This window comes from Bombus vancouverensis, chromosome 9 (assembly GCF_051014615.1).
Source record: "Bombus vancouverensis nearcticus chromosome 9, iyBomVanc1_principal, whole genome shotgun sequence".
Lineage (NCBI taxonomy): Eukaryota > Metazoa > Arthropoda > Insecta > Hymenoptera > Apidae > Bombus > Bombus vancouverensis.
This window is the reverse complement of record NC_134919.1, coordinates 5,753,029-5,772,445: the sequence shown is the minus strand read 5'-3', so window position 1 is coordinate 5,772,445 and position 19,417 is coordinate 5,753,029. Positions and strand designations below refer to the sequence as shown.

General features: G+C 33.4%; 1 protein-coding gene across 1 annotated transcript; it reads left to right on the top strand.

Moving 5' to 3' along the window:
* The first annotated feature begins 939 nt into the window (after window positions 1-939).
* Window positions 940-4,546, top strand: LOC117163632 (glycerate kinase). The gene is made up of 4 exons (XM_033346115.2): window positions 940-1,212; window positions 1,854-2,415; window positions 2,830-3,701; window positions 4,196-4,546. Exons 1-4 carry the CDS (start codon window positions 940-942, stop codon window positions 4,544-4,546), a joined length of 2,058 nt encoding a protein of 685 aa, XP_033202006.1.
* The last annotated feature ends 14,871 nt before the right edge of the window (window positions 4,547-19,417 follow it).

Below are 19,417 nucleotides of genomic sequence, written 5' to 3'. Positions count from 1 at the left end.
TCATATTTGAAATGTTTCTTTTTTACTTTTATTCTTTTTTCTTTTTTGTAATAGGATTTACAAATTTTAAAGCGTTATAAATATAAGACGGCATTTAAAGTTTATTTCAAGTAGTAATTACAAACTAAATTAAATTCAATGTAGTGCAAGAATTTTTCTTGTTCCTATGCTTGTCACTGTATAATTTTTCGAATATTCGTATTTGAAATATCGATGGCGCGAAAAGATAAAAGCAATCACTGGTGCCGATGTTATGTCCTACTTCTTTTTTTTTTTACGTGGGGAAATCCTCATGGACACCCCGCCTCTCTTTTAGGAAGCGACGGGGTAATGTCGGACTCTTACCGACTAAAACCCTACGGTGGCCTATCTAACGCTTAACAGGAGTGCACCGGGACCTCTTTCAAAATGTTCTAGTAGAAAACAGGAAATGAAACGGTTAGTAACTGGAAAAACAACAAGCATGCGACTTACCGTTTGTAGATAACACCATATAGTAAATTATCGACGAGGGATGGAATAGACGCGATATTCATTGTTTTTTCCTGTCCACGTTTTGAGGGTTACCTTGCCCTCTATACGGCGGTAAGGAACATTCTGGTTTTCTACTACGTCGGTATTTCAGAATCTGATACGCAAGGTTCCCATTAATGTGACATCAAGACAAGTCTATTCTTATTCTACTGAATCGATAACGTCGCATGTGACATGAGATCATGAGGTACGAAAAAGAATCGCGTGTTTAGTCTATGATGATATTTTATCGATAGTTAAAATTTATTGATTTTATTCAGAAATAATAGCTGAGTTCACTAAACATCGGCGCAAACATGGGTACAATAACCTAATCACACTTCTAAATTTCATCAAAAATGTAATATTACCAAAATGTAGATACGATAAAATTAAGCTGTAATGTAGTAGTGTTTTGCAATAAATATGACTGCCAGACAGAAAGCTCCAAAGTACCGAAAAACAAAAAAACGAAGGCCATCATACATCGATCCGGTTTTAGAAGAAGAAAGAGCCAAAAGAGTCGCAAAGATACAAGCGAAGAGACAAACAAAAATAGACGAAGTTAAACGTTCGTTGGAGAGAAGAAGAAATAATAAAATAGCCATACAAAATGCACGTACTGATAAAAGGGAAAGGGAGGAACAGAAAGCGATTAGAGATGCCCACAAAACAGGAAGTGAAAAGATTATGTTACAGGTTTTGCGCATATTACTACATGCTATTATTTAGACGAATCATTGCGTTATAGCGTAAAGTTTTATTTCATCGAAACTTATATCATTTTTAATGCTGTATCGTAATATTGTATCGTAATGCTGATAAGTAAAAAGTATTATTTTTTTATCAAGATATTTTGCATTAAGAGGATTATCATAGGTTTGAGTAATACGCATAGGATATAATTCAAAATAAGGAATATAAATATGAATATAATCAAACGAGGACTGAATAAAAAATTCGACAGGAACGTGCCTGTAAGATTTTATAATTATTATTATCCCAACTTTTTAACGGACTTTCACGTATATTTATCTTCTCGCTATGAAATATTCCGTCAAATATGCCGTAATGAATTTTGAATTTTCTCACAGAAAATATTCTAGTTTGCGCAGCGCTCGTTTATTATATTTATACATTAAAATAGACGAAAATACCTTCGATGTACATAGTTAGCAATGGAAAAATGTATTATTTACAGAAAGTATAAATCGATAGAAGCTGTAATATTATTACACTGAATAAAAGTTCATGAAATCGGCTTGCGTATAAAATTTTAACGATAATTATAATACTGCGAAGAAATGTTACATAGGATGCTTATGTTTGTCTCATTACAGATTCGTGATGACTTAAGCCAAATCGCTGAGACTGGTATAAGGTGTGTATACACGTCCATGATAATACCAGAGAAAATAAAATACGACGGCCGATCAATTTTGTCGATCAAAGGCGTTAGATATAGATTGAAAAATAATTTACATATGGTTGGTTGGGGGAAAGAAGCAGTGACGATGAGTGCGGCGTTCGAACGAGTCGTAGGCAAACACTTAAAGAAAGGTTGGATGGTGGTGCCACGAAAATCAATTTTCATGATGTGGAGCTATCCGGAAGCGTTCCCTCCCTTAGATAGTCGTATTTCGTACGTTGAAGCTGGAACTGATGGGCAACCAGACGAAAAGTCCGTGATAGAAACTAGAAGAATTCTAAATTACTGTAAGAAATTGAAGAAAAAAGATTTGCTGATTGTCATGCTCTCGCAAGGGATCGACGATCTTCTTTGTCTGCCGCGAGAAACTATCACGTTGAGGGACAAGCTCAGGGTATTGAACAGATTGAAAGCTGCAGACGCTACTCCGGAAGAGATAAATACCGTGAGAAACAAGCTTTCTGCGATTAGAGGCAAGAAAAATAAGGAAACTTATCTATTGTTTATGACAGCGAAAATCTACGCAAATTCATATTTTTACGATCATAGTTACATAAAGATTAATATTCATTTTAATATCAATTATAGAATTAAATGTATACTGATTAGTGTTAATTCTAGAATAAAATATATCTGCAGTAGATAATAGCTTGTAAGTTCCAAAATTTTAAATCTAACTGTTAAATATCTTCCTACCTAAGAAGCTATGAAAAAAGAAAGAAATGTCTGAAAATATGCCCAATGTATATCTATACTATCTTCTCATTTTTTAATCAAACGCAGAAAGATTTAATAAAAATATTCTCGAAACATCATACACAATTTATAAAGATAATCCCAATAAATATATAAATATGTATACGCAAAAATAATTGCAATAATTTTAGGTGGCGACTTAGCCCGGATGGCCTACCCAGCGAGAGTTATAACTCTAATCACGTCAGACGTTTCCGCCGAGCCGATGTCCCAACTCTCAGGTGGACCATGCGTGTATGATCCAAAAGGCGAGAAAGCTCTCGCCGTGCTAGAAAAATACAAACTTTTGGATAGAATATCCTTAAGCGTGCGAGACTTGATAGAAGAAACAGTTCCATGGGCGATGGCCGCTGATAAGCAATTGGACGCAGATAAACATTACAAGTTTGTTCATAGATACGTGATAGCCTGTAACGCAGACGCCATGGAGTGTATGGCTACAGAAGCGTTCAAGAAAGGCTTGTTTCCAGTGAAACTGAATTCAACCTGTTTAGGGGATATCCAAGAATTCGCTCGTGAATACGTTAAAATTACATCGTTGATGATTTTGGCTGTTGAGGGAAAAATTAATAAATTGGAGATGTTCCTAGAGATGAGAGACAGTCCTATTTGTCCTCTAACCGATGAAAAGGTGCAGGAAATATTCCCTGCAAAAGATAAATGGGGTTTGGGAATGTGCCTTCTGTTGGGAGGGCGACCGACTGTTAATCTTTGCTCCAAACCTGGACAAGGTGGACCAAATCAGGAGTTAGCGCTGTATTTCTCGTTATATTGGTATTTGCGTACGCAGCAGTATCCAATTTTAAGAGAGTACACTGTTTGGTTCTTGGGTGGCAGCTCCTACGGGAAAGATGGTAACACTGAAGCAGTTGGCGCGTTTGGATATAACAGCTTGGGCACCAATGTTTATCCAGAATTTGAGAAAGCACAGAGTATGTATCAAAGTGCGCACACGAAGTGGTGGAAACTTAAGGAGGAGAGACGCTTCGAAAGTAAAATAGCGGTAAATTTGTTGTTTTATGTATCACATAGTTTAAAGTTCGAGATTTATGTCGATATTCGACATGGGGATTTTAAAATATATAATTTAAATATTTTAGGCATCAGTGGATTTATATCACAAGGACAATGTAGCCAATTTTTAATTAATTTAATATTTCAAAACAACGAAGTTTTAATATCATACACGCGTAGTATCGTTAATATTCGTTAATAAGCGCTTGGTCTTGTTTTTTAAATTTACTATTTAATTAAGCATTCAGCATTTACGTTGATCTACAACCAAAACTTACTTATTTCGTGTACGTTCTGTTTAAATATAAAGCTAAGTACAAAATCTTTGGTCGAATATGATTTGAGATCGATTTCAATTTCATGTATTAAAAAGAGTTTACATTTTCTTCTTTATAGTATCAACTTGAAGAAAAAACTTAATAATTTGGAAGTTTTAAAACGTTTTCTACATATGACAAATTAATTTCCACTATTTCTTTACAGGAAGCGCAAAAAGAAATGCTGGAACTGAAAGGTGTAAGAAACAAATACGCCGCAATTCTACCTGGTCGTGTTTTAGCTGAAAACAATACGAATTTATTCTTCTTAAATATTAACGGTGAAGACGAATTATTGGAATTAAAAACTGGAAATTATTATACATTCACAAACGTTGGAGATCTTCATATCATACGAATCGCTCGCTTCCAATGTATCTGCGACGGCGTTTGTCATGGACATCAAGAAAAGGTGTGCGCTGATATGGAATGTCCAGTTTATCAATCGTTGTCAGCCGAGGCGCATTCGAAATTTCAATATTGTTGCCGTCTTGATCAACGAAAACAAGATTCCTGACTTATTATATCTTCAGAAAGTTCATTACGGCTTTATATTTATTGTAAGTATAGATATTTAACTACTTAAAAAAATATATATTTAGTAGCATTTACATTTATATTCATTACAATGTACATAATATCTTTTGTAATGAAATGTTGGTTGAACAGCCTGGGCACCCTACTTGTAAGTTAATGGTCGTGGAATTAATCATGGAAATAGTATCGAAAAACATAGAACCAAGGAGTCCTCGAAACAATTCAGTCGATTGGAAACCATATTGTCAAGTAAAATGTTTCGAAAAATTTTCTACAATGAATCGAATATGACTGATTATAAGTAATGTGAAAAATAGTGAAGTTATTATGGAACAATAAACATACAATATTTTACAATGTTCAGAACCATTATCACTAATCACTATATATCAGAAACGATATTCTGTTGTACCTACGTAATTGACTTTAGAAAAAATTATATTTTATAGAATAAAAATAGTAAAAATTGGTACAGTTTTAAAAATTATTTTAATATTAGTGGTCAGTTTTTAATATTCAGTTAGTGTTACTACAAAAATTACTAGCGCTAGGATGTTATGCTTATCACGACACAGATGAAATAACGCTGCTCTCTCCTCTCGTGTTTAAATGTATACATAAAACTAATATCTTTTTTCAATAGTCTATCCTATGTTTTATTCATAGTAAAATACATTTCAATAGAACGAATAGTTTTGTTATAACGGATTCGAAAGCATATTTCTTCTTTTTGGCTTTCGCACAATTTTATATTTCAATAAGCTCAAAATGGTGTTCATACATCAGAGTATCTGCGCTATATAACATATTATGGAGAATATCAATGTAAACTTTCCTTTCCATGGACTCTATGATTTTATATTAATTTGTTCGCTGAAATAACCTTATGGAAAAAATTTCTCTATCATATGGAAATTTTCGAAACTTGAATCAAGCCATAAGAGAGGAAATCCCAGTTGTAAAGTTGTTGGCACGGCCAAGGCGAAATGATTTCTATTGAGCGGCCGGTTTTTCGAACTGGAATGAATCGAAGGAAAGTCCCAAGAAGCTCATTTCGTCCCGCTTTGACATAATAGAGATCTTCGAGGCCAGCGTGTCCCATGGGTTCGGTACCAATCCCGTTTAACAAAGCCTCAGGAATGAACTCGACTAGCTCAACGACGCCTGCACGGTGTGGTAATTTTCAACACGATCTTTTTAACGTTTCTTTTTGCTTAAATTAGAAATATATCATATTCAAGATACTTACTTTTCAACGAACATTTATACACGATTAAAAGTACAAAGTCAATTGTAATAAAATTTATAGTTGCTTATGACGATCAGAATTGAAGACATTTGGAATAACAGTTCGACGAAGGTGGAGATGTAAGATAAATATCGGAACTACTACTACTATTATTAGTGGAAATAACTATAAGACTAATATTTCACAGAACATTCGATAGTTAGTTTGAGTATCAAAAGTTGAGTATCAGATTTGCTATTAACCTTAGGGCAATTCTTGAGGAAGTACTCAAATTACAAATTACATTTTACCACAGTGTAAAGCCTAATTGATCGATCCAACGGTGTATTTTGGTATAAATTGATTGCTGTTATATCTAGATTTAATAATCTTTCTTAATAATATAGCAAAATGTTGGAGCGGAATCTGTGTTTTAATTTTTATAAGGCTGAAAGTAATTACCAAAGTAGTTGTTAATGCAGATTTAAGTGCAAACTACTTAACGGAAAACCCAATAGGTTCCACTAGTTCTACAGTACCTACTGATGATAACTCGAAGGACTTTATACTCTTACGCAATATTTGCGTCATTGAAGTTAAAGAGAATTGATTGCGAAGAAAAAGTGGTAATATCTGTAAAAGGATCGACTAGATGAGTTACCAGCTTAAAGTCATGTTAGTAAGATTGTATGAGAGACTATCAATTCAAGTAGCTGTACAAGCATATAACTTGTAACCGATCATATAATGTTTTCACCGGACAAATGTGTGATGTAGCGTCGCGATATGATGTTTACAAGATTGTTTATGATTGCCTACAAGATGTAGGGTGTAATCGATCAATCATACCAATCACTATAGTAGGAAATAATCAATATAGTAGGAAATTTCTAATAGGGTCCCTCGTCAGTGAAATCATTTTGGAATGAATCGGAGCAACAATTTTTTAGATCTCTATATTTTTCTACTTAACCATGAGTCATAAATCTTGTAAAAGAATACATTTTTCGATGAAATTGTTTAATGTGATACAAATGAAAAAAATTTAGAATTGAAAAAGACGTTTGTTGTACGGTTCAATGTAATTTTTCTCAAATGTTAATTGTACGAGAACAGATTTAAAATAAAATCTGGTTCGGTATATATGTATATAAAAATAGACGTTAAAGAGCCGAAAGTGTAAGTAAATACTGTAGATTTTGGAGAGCATGAAAGTACACGAAATCTGCATAATTTGAGAGAGCAATTTACAGAATTCGCAGTATTCACTAACGATCACATAGTTTCGTGTTTGGAAACAACTACATTACTCTACATATTTGTCTAAATTGCGCTGCTTTCTCTATGTACATTTGAAAAGCATGAAGTTGTCGATTTATTTCAGATTTCATGTCTTTTTAAATGTCAAGGGGGTATGAACAATGATAGCTGAAAATTATATTATAAAATGACAATATAATTGAACTGAAAATTACATCGCGACGGTACGTTAATACTTTAAATTCATTCTAAAAAAAATTAAATCTTTTTTAAATATTCATACACATTTTTATTTCGAATGATGATATTTATTACATTATCATTAGACTATGGCGAATGATTATGCAATTTCATGCTTTTACGAACACGACAAAAGAAATGAAACCTGTGCAGAAATTTGTAATATTTATTAAATATCATATCAACTATCGTACTTTAGATATTTTATATATTTTCGTGAATTTTGTGCATTGTGTATATTCTTACATCTTTGAACTTTCCATAAATGCATAAACATCCCCGGTTTAATCATTGTACGGTACAGTCTGTATAACGTGAGAACATTTTTTTTATATGGAAGAAGTTTTAAAATCCAATAGGTTATCGGTTAGTAACTAAAATCTTACCAAAATTGTCTCTTTATTACGTTTTCGAGGTAAACATATACTTCCCCAACCCCCAGAAAATTTAAAGAATCGTATTAAAATATTCTCATGTTAATAATTGTATATTTGTTTTCCATAAAATTTTCTCAACTTATCGAATAATCTCAAAAAATTTGCATCTTCAAATCCAGCAAGTTTTCTTAATCGTATCGTATTAGAACTCTTCCGTCTAATGACACAGTGAGATTTATTAATCTAAAGATTTATTAATCTTGTCGTATGCAATGACACAACCAATTAAAAATACAATTTTAGTAACAGTGGAATTGATTATCGAACTTTAAAATTGCTTTCACGTTTCTCCCTATGGACTTTAGTGAAACATTCTGCTGCATTATTTCTCTTGCGTTTTATCTAATCTTAAAGAATAGTGTCATAATTAATGTGTGCGTGCACCGAGGGTAAAGTTTATTTCCGGATGTGGAATCTTGAAAGAATAAGCGTAGCTTGAGATATAGCGTGGGTTGGATGGTCCTAAAATGGCCAGGAAGGAAGCTTGGTTATATATAAGATAATGGTTGCGTTCAAGGTCTTAGGAGGGCGAGGGCTTGCTCAGCGACACCCATGGGACAAATATATTATTACTAAAGGGTAGGAAATTTAGGAGCCGCGGAACCTCGATGAAGTGCAAGAGACCAAAGTGAACAGAAAGATACGTGAGAGGGATGGACGCACACAACTGGTAAACGGACTTGGTATCAGACAGAGAGGAATACAATCGAGGGGTTTGCGTTACCAGAGCATAGTAGCCACATTCCTCCTTAGAGACTAGGCGTTCGCGGTTTGCCGTTAATGCGTTCGTTCTCAGGAAATCGATATAAACGTTAAAACAACTGCGCAGGGCTATGCCACTCTTTATGACATGCAATACTGCAAGCCGTTCTTCTTTCTTAAATCTGTAATCTCAGCTTTTAACACTAGGTTTACGGGATCCGTTTATTTGACGGATTTCAAACTTCAATGAAATACCCCAAAAACCATAGCATTAATTTTAACCATTTTGCATCGTAAATTAATCATTTCATCCAAAGAATTTATACACACAATTATATTTTCCTAGGCTTTCTAATTTGTGAAATCTGTATGTAGTATACCTATCACTACAAAACTCGTCAAATTGACGGGCTAACTGATTTCATAAACAATCTATTTTTCAAAAACAGTGTGCAAAAGTTTCAGTTATTGTAGACATTTCCTATTATTTTGTATCCGCTTATTGTAAGTATTTACAATAGGGTAATCGAATTTGAAGTCCTCCTTTTCTAGCAATAATGAGTTAATGTAGGAGATATAATAAAATATTGAACAATTGTCAACATCAATGAAGATTGTTCTGAGAATACCTCCGAAGAAGATCAGTATGAATTAGGCCAAGGCGAAGCTGACAGTGAAAGTTCTGAATACATTGAAAGTGGAGAGGTAGAAGGATCTTCTGATAATGAAGAGGAAAACTTCTTGAAAATGAGTCGTAACAAGAAAAGGATGCGTATTCTTTTAAGTTCTGACTCTGAGGATGAAAGGACGAGCATTCGAAGCACATCAGCAGGCAGGAAAATGCAATGGGTGAAATTGAAATTGCAATTGACGGGACACAGTGAATAAAACTGAAAGCAGGCGGATCTAGGGGTCAATTGATAATTGACAGACACATAATGGAATACATAAAAGATTGCACTGAAACCGAGCTGTATCGAGTTTTGAAAAAAGGCTGATCGATCACAGTTGTTGAGTTACGTAGTTTTCTAGGAATTCTATATGCCCGGGGCGCATATGAAGCGAGATCATTGAAAGCTTCCGAAAGATTACAAACAGATAAATTTGCGTTGATATCTGAAATATGGAACAGGTTTATAAGAAATAGCCAGGTTTGTTACAAGCCATATGAAAATATCTCAATAGATGAACAATTATTTCCAACGAAAGCCCGATGCAGGTTTACGCAATATATACCGAATAAGCCTCATAAATTTGGCATTAAATTTTGGTTAGCAGTTGACGTCCAAACAAAATATATTTTGAATAGTTTTCCTTATATGGGGAAAGATGAACTCGATGCTCAAGGAAAAAAGGGACAAGACAACTTTGTTTTCCTCACATTTATATAAATTAGAAAACAGCACGCTTTCTGTGTATAAAAGTAAACCTAAGGTAAAAGTTCTCTTTCTAAGCACCAAACATACAGGTGTACAAGTAGGTGTACAACAAGGTGTACAAAGTTTGGTGTAGACGTCGTTGACCAGATGGCACGCAAATATAGTGTGAAAGCAGGGAGTTTCCGATGGCCCCTTTAAGTTTTTTTCAATATTTTAGATTTGGCAGCGATAAACGCTTGGATATTATGTAAAGAGTGCAGCGGATCGAAAATATTCAGAAAGGAGTTCATATTTTGTTTAGCCGAGGAATTAGCTGGAGAAAACAAGGAGAACATTTGCCAAAGATCAGATGTTTCATTTCTGTCACCTTCAACGTCAGAAGTGCGAAAAAGTTGCCAAGTGGGCTACTGCAAAAAAAAAATAGAAGCAATAATTGTTGTATATATTGCAAAAAAATCGTATGCGGAAAATACACAAATAAAATTCAGTATATTTGTAAAAAATGTGTTCAACAAATATAATTACCCTATACCGTTAATATTATTGTTATCATTTCCGTGATAATTAAAAAACAAACTTTTTACTTATTAATAATTTATTTAAACGTCAAGCTCAATATTGTTCAATTCAGACCTAATTTAAAGAAATCGATTTTTTAAAGAAAATGCGTATTTCCGTTTACCCGTCAATTTGACGGATGCTCGTAGAGATAGGTATATAAAAAACGTCCGTAAACCTAGTGTTAAGTTCGAGTATATTTTCACGCGTATTTTAATTCTATCATGTTCTGCACGTCAGCTTTGACCAAACAGTGTTTCTCTATCGTTAGAAAACTTAAGCTTGAGCAACATATGAAAGAGTCGTTATTGATATATGTGATTTCTCGCTATTCAGTTCGCTGTTCTATTTCTCGCTGTTTAATTTTTTCGCTAAACAGTTTCTTAAGTAGTCGCAAGGCTCTTGTTCGATTAAAACAAAGCTGAGATTGAGCCCTATAGATATAACACATATATGTTACTATATATATATGTAACTATATATGCTACAATTCGACGATCACAGCAGAATTAAACAGTTGAAATATGAATAAGCTTTTACAAATGTTTGAATTTTATTAACCGAGTGCATGATTAGTATGAAACTTTTAAAAAATGTCAAATAAAAACGATTACAGGCATATATCTCCACATATTGCAATCAAAAGAAACCGTTTTGAAACCACTCACGAATTGCCTGTCGAGCACACACTTCCACTGGGGATAGTAGAATGAAGAAATGCTTGAAACGATAAAAACGCTTTCGGTGCGCCGCTCGAATAGGTGTACGCGTAGCGCGAAAATCGCTCGTTTTTTCCTTGAACAGTTCTACGACTTTATAGATGGAGGATGATATATTGACTCAGCCGAAACTGTTTCGTGTATTACTGATCTAAGCCGGATCGAGATCAAATACACTATATTATACCACGTTACATTATACAGTGTAAAATGTTAGATCTTCATTGTATTCGATAGTATTCGAATGTAGGTTTCCTCATTTCTTTTTGGTACGTGTCAGATTACGATGGTTTGTGAAAATATTGGGGCACTTGTCTATACGATATGCGTTATATAAAATATTTTATAATTTGATTATTACCACGCACATGTTATTTTATTGGTACAATTTGAAAGTAATTTCGAAGAAATTGAAAAATGTATATAGAAATTATAAGATATTTATTGGGAACATATATTTAGTAAAAAATTAGTATGCACCATAAATCACTGCCATCTTAGGTATATTATAAGTGTTAAATATGAATATTGAATATTGAGGTTTATTAGTATAATGGATAATTGATTGTTTAAATACTTTTATGATTTCTTCAACATATATACTTGTATTAAATATATCTTGCAATTTATATATATTTTTACATTGGTTCCAAACTTTCTCAATACAATCATGAAAGTTGAAACTTGTAACAGTGTTAATGAAATTTCAAAAAATATATATATCACATGCAATATATTGGAAGTGTTGGAATACTTTCATGAGCTTGTGCATATGGATATATCATAAATCTTCAGTTTTGAGAATTGAATTAATTGAAATGATCAAAGAGTTGAGCCTAGAAGAAATTTTGTATCGTAGTTTAATTTCATGTAAAAAATAACGGAATTTATGTTTTTCATGTTCTTTGAGTTTTTTATGGATAAAGTATGAAATCATCTTATAATACAGGTGAGTTCAAACTTTTGTACATCGCGTTGCACTGTATGCCTGCTCTGAATCTCCGGCTTAACAATTGTTCTGTTTGCCTGTTTCATATCGAACATAAAACACGTTATGTTCATATTTTTCTATGGCGGAGAATCTTTTATTCTTATCATATGTGTCATATCAAAATTAATATTGAAATATAAATATTCGTACGTATAAATCCCTAAGAAATATATTTCGGTATATAATGAATCAGAATATAACTTTTGAATTATGAAATTTACAATGTACGTCAAGTAATTTATTTCCTCTCGCAATAATGGGTTTAGATATATTGGAAGTTGTAGAAAGTCATCAAGGAACTCCATTGAAAAATAAATAAAAGTTTATATATAAGTGCTCCGCAATTCACTGTTGTAATATATTGGACGTATTGATCTCATGGTATACAGCGTCTCGCTTATTCCCTAAGGTCACATTTCGAAATGCGTTTCATCAGCTTCGCCATTTTATGATTTACTGCCCCGTTCTCTCGAAAACTACTTGTACCAGAATAAAAGAAAATACGCACGCGTGTTAGCAGATAATAGTTGCGTGGTACAATATTTATAGCATTTCTTAGTTATCGCAGGTTGAACATTTTAAAATTTATATTCGGAGAAACATTAGTCGTTCCATAGACGTCAATTCTATGCTTTATACTGCGAGATGAAAGAAATTATATTTTATTATATATAAGAAATTATAAAACAATTCAAAATGACTACTTTAACGAGAATTTAATTTCTGAATTACGACATCTAGCAATAATTTACCGGCAGAATGTTTTTAAACAAATGTTAAAAAATTTTGTTAAATTGTAAATTCGCACCATTAAAAGTAAATTAAAGCGGAAAAACGCGGTGGTGTTTAAATATTTAATCGCGTTAATAGTGATATGAATAATTAAGTAATTGTGTGTCGACGAACAATGTATAAAGATAGACAAGAGAAACTAGAAATGTTGGTTCAACTTGACGACGGCTATAAAAGCTTGATTAATTAGCCATGCCGTGACGACAGACCTTTCGTGACGTGACCCAATCCACAGCTTGCGAACGAATACCAACATTCCACCCTCGCTCGTACCATTTTAATGACTCTTCTCAAACCGAACAAAAATGAAGGTATAGAACTGACTGAAAAATTCTGAACGTTATTGATCGCGGAAATTACGCGTTCGAAAGAAACTGGAGCATTACCCGCGTGTTTTTCGTGAACGTGAAAAATTGTTCATACAAAGAATATATCGCCAATTATTATTAGCGAAGTGATCGCTTCTAAGTAAAAATACGTATTTCTGTGTAAATATTTTCGTGTAACAAAAATTTCGAATCTTCTGTTTTCATGATTATTCGTGTAACAATTTTCTATTTGTGAAATTTATCTTTCTATAAATCTCATAATTTTGTAAGAGCCGTTATTTTTTATAACAAAGAAAAGATCTATCAAACAATTCTGATGTATATCTTTGAATGCAAAACACAATGGGGTACTAGTAGATTACATTAAAAAGTAGAATTTTATAAGGCTTGTTTATTGTTGCGTGTATGAAACACTTATAGTTATGTGTTTTTTATTTTATTATGTACATGCTACGTGGGCGCTCTCTGATTGATTATTTCGTTATTCACTCGGTAATAAGTAACCATTACCGCGAAAGTGTTTTTTAATGACGATGCAGTATAAGATTGTAAGATTCCGAGAATATACGACTAAATATTTTTCATAAATACCATACTGCAATATGCCGAAAGGAAATTATAATAAAACGCAATGTTCGAAAATAAGCTATTTCCTAACTATTTATTTTATTAATTTACCTAATCATTACCTATATATTTAAAGAACTTTTAAAAATATAAGTCTCATTTTCTACTTTCACGTTAATTAAGAAAATCGCCTATACTAAAACTTTATTTTTAGCATTTAGGTTTATCAATAAATATAGATGTTCTTATTTATCTCTGTAATTAGTTATTACATGTATTACTGTGTTTTTCTTAAATGTTTACGTCTTATACATCGTATAGTAAGTATTTATATATACAGTTAGGGGGTGAAATTTATTTTTCCAATTTGATACGTTTCCATTTGTGCCATTTACTCCGTTATGAAAACGAATCAAGTAAGTATCATACACATACACATAGTCGTATAGGTATATAGCGTACTCGGTGCCTTATGTAAATGCCGACGCATATGTACAGAGAGGCACCATGTCCGTAGGGACGAACAAGCAAATTGAGATTCACGCGTCTGCCGACTTTGCGAGTGGAACTCAATCGATGTTTCTCCTCGTAAACGTTCATTTGAGTTCCCAAACACATCCCACGCAACTAAAAGGCGACAAATTAAAGAACTCAGCTTGGCGTAATCCATTAGAAAGTGTATTTATTAGGCGTTGTCATAAAATTTATCTCGTTGTATGTATTATAAAACAGGCAAACAAATGGAAAGCTGAAAAAAAATCTCTAGCGGAAAATATGTACCTATTCGCTATTAATTTTTTATTAAATGTTAAATGATATTTTATACATATGAAATTTAATAAAAAATGTAAAATAGAATTGAGAATCCATTATTCGTTAAGCTTATTAATTATATGAGGAAATGAACTTAATTATTTGAAACAATGAATCTATAAAATTTTGAATAATCAATAACGGAATATATATAAAAGAGTATTCAATTATAATTTTAAAATATTTGTAATTGAAATTTTACAGATGGCTGCGTTATGCGATTAACGAAATTTTCTACTTTTCAGGTAATGAATTGTTCGATATGTCCACACTGTAACGAGTTTCAAGTGTATTCATTCGGTTTAATGATTTATTTTATCCTTTATTCAATCGACGGAACATTGCTGGACCAAATCGTACAATGTTATATTCGCGTTTATGAATTTACAAAGAGGAGAGAAAATTTCATTGAGGAGACTAGAGGAGCATGTAATTCATTGGAAACTAGTTTATATATCTCTGTATCGATGTTAATCAATATACGATAAATACTTGATTAAATTTCATTTATTAAAGAGTATACACACAAACGTGTGTAAAGTAATATCAAGCGAAGAAAGTTTTATCCCTGACTGTACATTAGTATACATGTGGTTAATGTTTTATTTAGAAAAACAGAGTATTTCATATTCATTGATCTACTACAAACGCGCTCCATAATCTACTTTCATCAACGCAATTCTGGTTAGTGTGCTATTTAACTGCGCGAAGAAATTAATCGTTCGAGTAGTCACGCCCTTCGTCTGTAAGTAACAGAGAATTTAGTTAGGTCGTTAGACGTTGCATAGAAGTAAGCGGTTATTTAGCGGACGCTGACGGCGAGCCCTTCCGAAAACTTTATAACTTTATCACAGATATTCCGGAGGACCTCGAAAGAATTCTCTGATGCGAAAGTTTGAATGAGTCCTCATGCTTCTCGGTGGCCACTTTGTGATTCGACTTTCTCTTCTTTCCTTTCCTTCCGCAAAGGCAAAGGAATGTTCGCCAATCTCCTTTTCTCCTGTCTTCGTTTCTCTTTCCTGTTTATTCGTTCGCACCTTCCGGTTTTTACGCCAAATCCATTTGTATCATTCTCTTGTCACTTGTATAAAAGTCAAAAATTGTTGGGTAACGGTGAACGAAAAGTGAAAGAGGATCGTTTGCGTGGATCTTGATACTCCCTCGCGCCGTAGTCGAAAATTACTCGGGCGTCAGTCCCTCGCTGGTAGTTGGATTGCGACTGTAAATTGAGCGAAACAAAGTTACGTGCGAACAGTCTGGGACTGTTTGTTACCAATTAACTAGTGCGAAGGGAAACTCGTCCAACGTGCAAATGGATGGAACGGTGCACGGGATACAAGCTTATCATTAGGTTACTTTTCATTCAAATTTTTCTGCATTATATTTTAGCTGCTTATTTACCCAACTTTTGTATTTTTTAATAGTTTTTGAAACAGGCTGATACGTTAGTATTTTTTTTTTAATAAATTACTATAACTTGTATTGATATGTACTAATTAAAGATATAACTATATTCAGTAGGACAGAATGAATGAAATTTAACATGAATATATTAAATTGTATTAAATTATAGTATTTATTTGAAACATTCGTTTTTAAATTTAATGTAAACTTATTGCAGGTAAATCAACATTCGTACGATGTGAAATGAATTTGGTGTTTGTATAGAAACAAATGAAAAGTTTGCAGAGTGTATTTAAGAGTCTAAGTTCATTTTTTATGAGAACATTCTGATATCGATGCTCCTCGTATCTTCGATTATGATATTAACTTAGTAAATTAAGATACATATTACATGCGTGAAACGATGCATTCTCTAAACTTTTATCTCCTTTTCATGTTTGGTGTCATCCTATTGGTGGTGTCACCCTGACAACGTACATTTTCTGGGTAGGATGTTTTTATTATTTTTGAAATATTTCTTTATGTGTAACAAAGTATTGTTGAAACGGAAGTTTAAATAGAAAAATGTTTCGAACGAAAGTTGTAGGGTGCTAAATATGAAAGTAAAAGTTTTCGTTTCTTATTGAAACAATTGAATTTATGACCCACGTTGTTACATTTTTGACTTCTTCATAGATCGTACGAGATCTTAGATCTCTCTTCATTTTTTTTTTTTTTTTTTTTGTAGCATCCTATAGGAAGTTGAAATATATAATAAAAGATATATATTGTAAAAATTTCAAAATGCGCTCGCATGAGTGAGTATCCAGCTGCAGATAATCCCACCCTTGTTCCAAAGAATTTCATATTAGCCATGCTTTTTACGGCTGCATTAACGAAATATGAGGCACAAGCTAGGAGAAATGCGGTGCAAAAGATATCCATTAAGAAATTAATATTTCCATAAATTTTTCAAATATATCGAGCTGCATTTTTCTGCGTCAATGATAAAAAGGGTAGAGATATCTCGTTGGCCCAGTGAGGAAACTGAGCCGCGAAGATGGCGAGCTGTCGTTCCACCCAAGAATATTACGGTATTATTGAGAATAATAAATCCCCCGAGGATGAGCCGGAATTAATTGCAGGGGCGATTGCAAGCAATTTACGACACTGATTGCAGCTGAGATGAGAACCATCTTGGGAGAACCTTTCGGACGACTGAAGAAAAGGAACCGTCTCTTCCTCTCTCCTTATTTCTTTCTCTTCTTTCTTTCTATTTCATTCGGTTGCGCCGGTCTCTTCTCTTCCTTTTCCTTTTTTCTTTCCGCTCTTTCCTTCTCCTTTCGAGCACGGATTTGAATCTACGTTTTACGGCGCAATTAATTCCCTAAGGAGAGTTGCATTTCTTGCTCCGTCAAGGCACGGAAAGGGATTTGCAAACGGGAAGATTCGCGAACTTCCCATAGGGAGTCGGATGTTGGATAGAGATAGAAGATAGTGAAGAAAGAAATAGCGACGAGGAGTCGAGGAACGAAGGGAGAGGCCGGTAAGTCGATGGCAAATCGCCTGTACAAGCCAAAGGATATATGAGGACTGCACTGGCATTATCCACGACCGCCGAACCATTTCTAGCTTATCCCTGTTTCTTCCCTCAACTTCGTCACTTAGTGCATCGTCTCGTTTCTGAGAAATTAAATTTACTTCGGTTTACGATTTTATCTGTAGGATCTAAGTCCATCAGTCTTGCAAAAATAACAGAATACTGGAGAACTTTATATTTACATATGTGAGGAACGTATCTTCTTTGGGTATTGTAGGAATATATGCAAACGAAGGGAAACGTTTTATCTTAAAGGAATTATTGAGTCTTGCGTCTTTTTATTTTTTACTTTTTGATCAGACTGATTTAGGTCGACGGTGATAAGCGATTTGCACGCAAGGAATATTTATATAAATGGATAAACCAATCCATTTGATGACCACATTAATACAAACCAAATTTAATTGGCTGTAGACAACAAACAAACTAATTAGTAACTGTCGATATCAAGCTTTAGGTATTAACGTCTCTATAACATAATATGATAATAATATAATAATAACATAAAGTATAAATATGTATAGTATGAAATATAATAATATAGATATAGTATATAAACAATTACATAGTATATAAACTGATGACACACATTATTACTTATATGAAATAAATTAAACACTAGAAAACCAATTGTCGTTGTAACTTTTAACAATCTTATACATTATTTTAATAGAATTTAAAAAATTAAAGAATAAAAAATTTAGAATGCATGTTTCATATTCATTTGACCGTTACTCTTTCCTTGCCTATCCATGTGCAAATATTTTGTTTATGTAAGATAGAACAAGCAGATGGAAACCGTGGGCGGCAACATGCTTAAATTATTGAATCACATTTACTGGAAAGTATCTCTCTAGTGTTGGCTTCGCCAGCGAAAACATCATTCACAAGGGAGTCGCGGGCGACGATGCCAGTACAATTTGAATTTCAGGAGATTTTTATATCCGTGAGAATTCGAAGGCACGCCAGAGACCTATATCGCGTAGCACGGATCATTCCCGCCTCTCTGCCAGCCTTTTGCCAACCTTAGTTTTACAGAATACACGTTTGAACCGAACAAACGTCGGCGTACCTGGAAGACACGTCTGCAAAGGAGCTTCTTATTCGCTTGACGCAAACCCCCATCGTTGGTACCGCTTCTGCTGTCCGCTAGGGAAATTCGATATGAAGTCTACCTATGTATATTTGAGAATCTTCCTTGGATGCCGCTAGCTAAAGTAAACTGAGCTTTCTTAACCTTTTCATGAATCCGCTTCGTTTATTAAGAGTCTCCTTGACATAGCTCTAGTGTAATTGTACATATTTAAATTTGATCTTACGTTTGGTTAGATTCATTATGATACAGCAGCTACGATTGTCATATACATGGCTGTGCATGTTCGTGCATTTAAGATGTGAAGAATTATACGAATAAAATGTGTTGGATTCGAAAATGCAATAGATAGATAAACATGTGCATAGAAATATTGTCATATCAGATGCACGATAGGTATACATGAAATATACTTAGTATAATAATCCTATATTATTATGGTTATAGCAGCACATTTATGTTATGTAGACATTATGACTGCTATTTAAATTACTATCAATTGTGAACATTATTTGCTGTATTAGCAGGGGTTAATTGATAAATTTCGTGAGGAACGATTACTGTATAATACGACATCACATAATACGATGGACTATTTTTTTTGAGTTATTTAAGAATGCTAGTTTAAAGAAAGATAATAGTTTATGACGTTTATTGGCTTCTCAATACTTGATCATACTACTTAAAATTTTATCAACCACGTAATATAGATTTAAAATTGGAATTTCTCTTCAAAAGAAAAGAAATTTCTTGTAAATGC

Coding starts and splice junctions, on each gene's coding strand:
- LOC117163632 (XM_033346115.2), top strand. CDS start 940: ATGACTGCCAGACAGAAAGCTCCAAAGTACCGAAAAACAAAAAAACGA. Junction 1,213..1,853: donor GTGAAAAGATTATGTTACAG/GTTTTGCGCATA, acceptor GTCTCATTACAG/ATTCGTGATGACTTAAGCCA. Junction 3,702..4,195: donor GCTTCGAAAGTAAAATAGCG/GTAAATTTGTTG, acceptor ATTTCTTTACAG/GAAGCGCAAAAAGAAATGCT.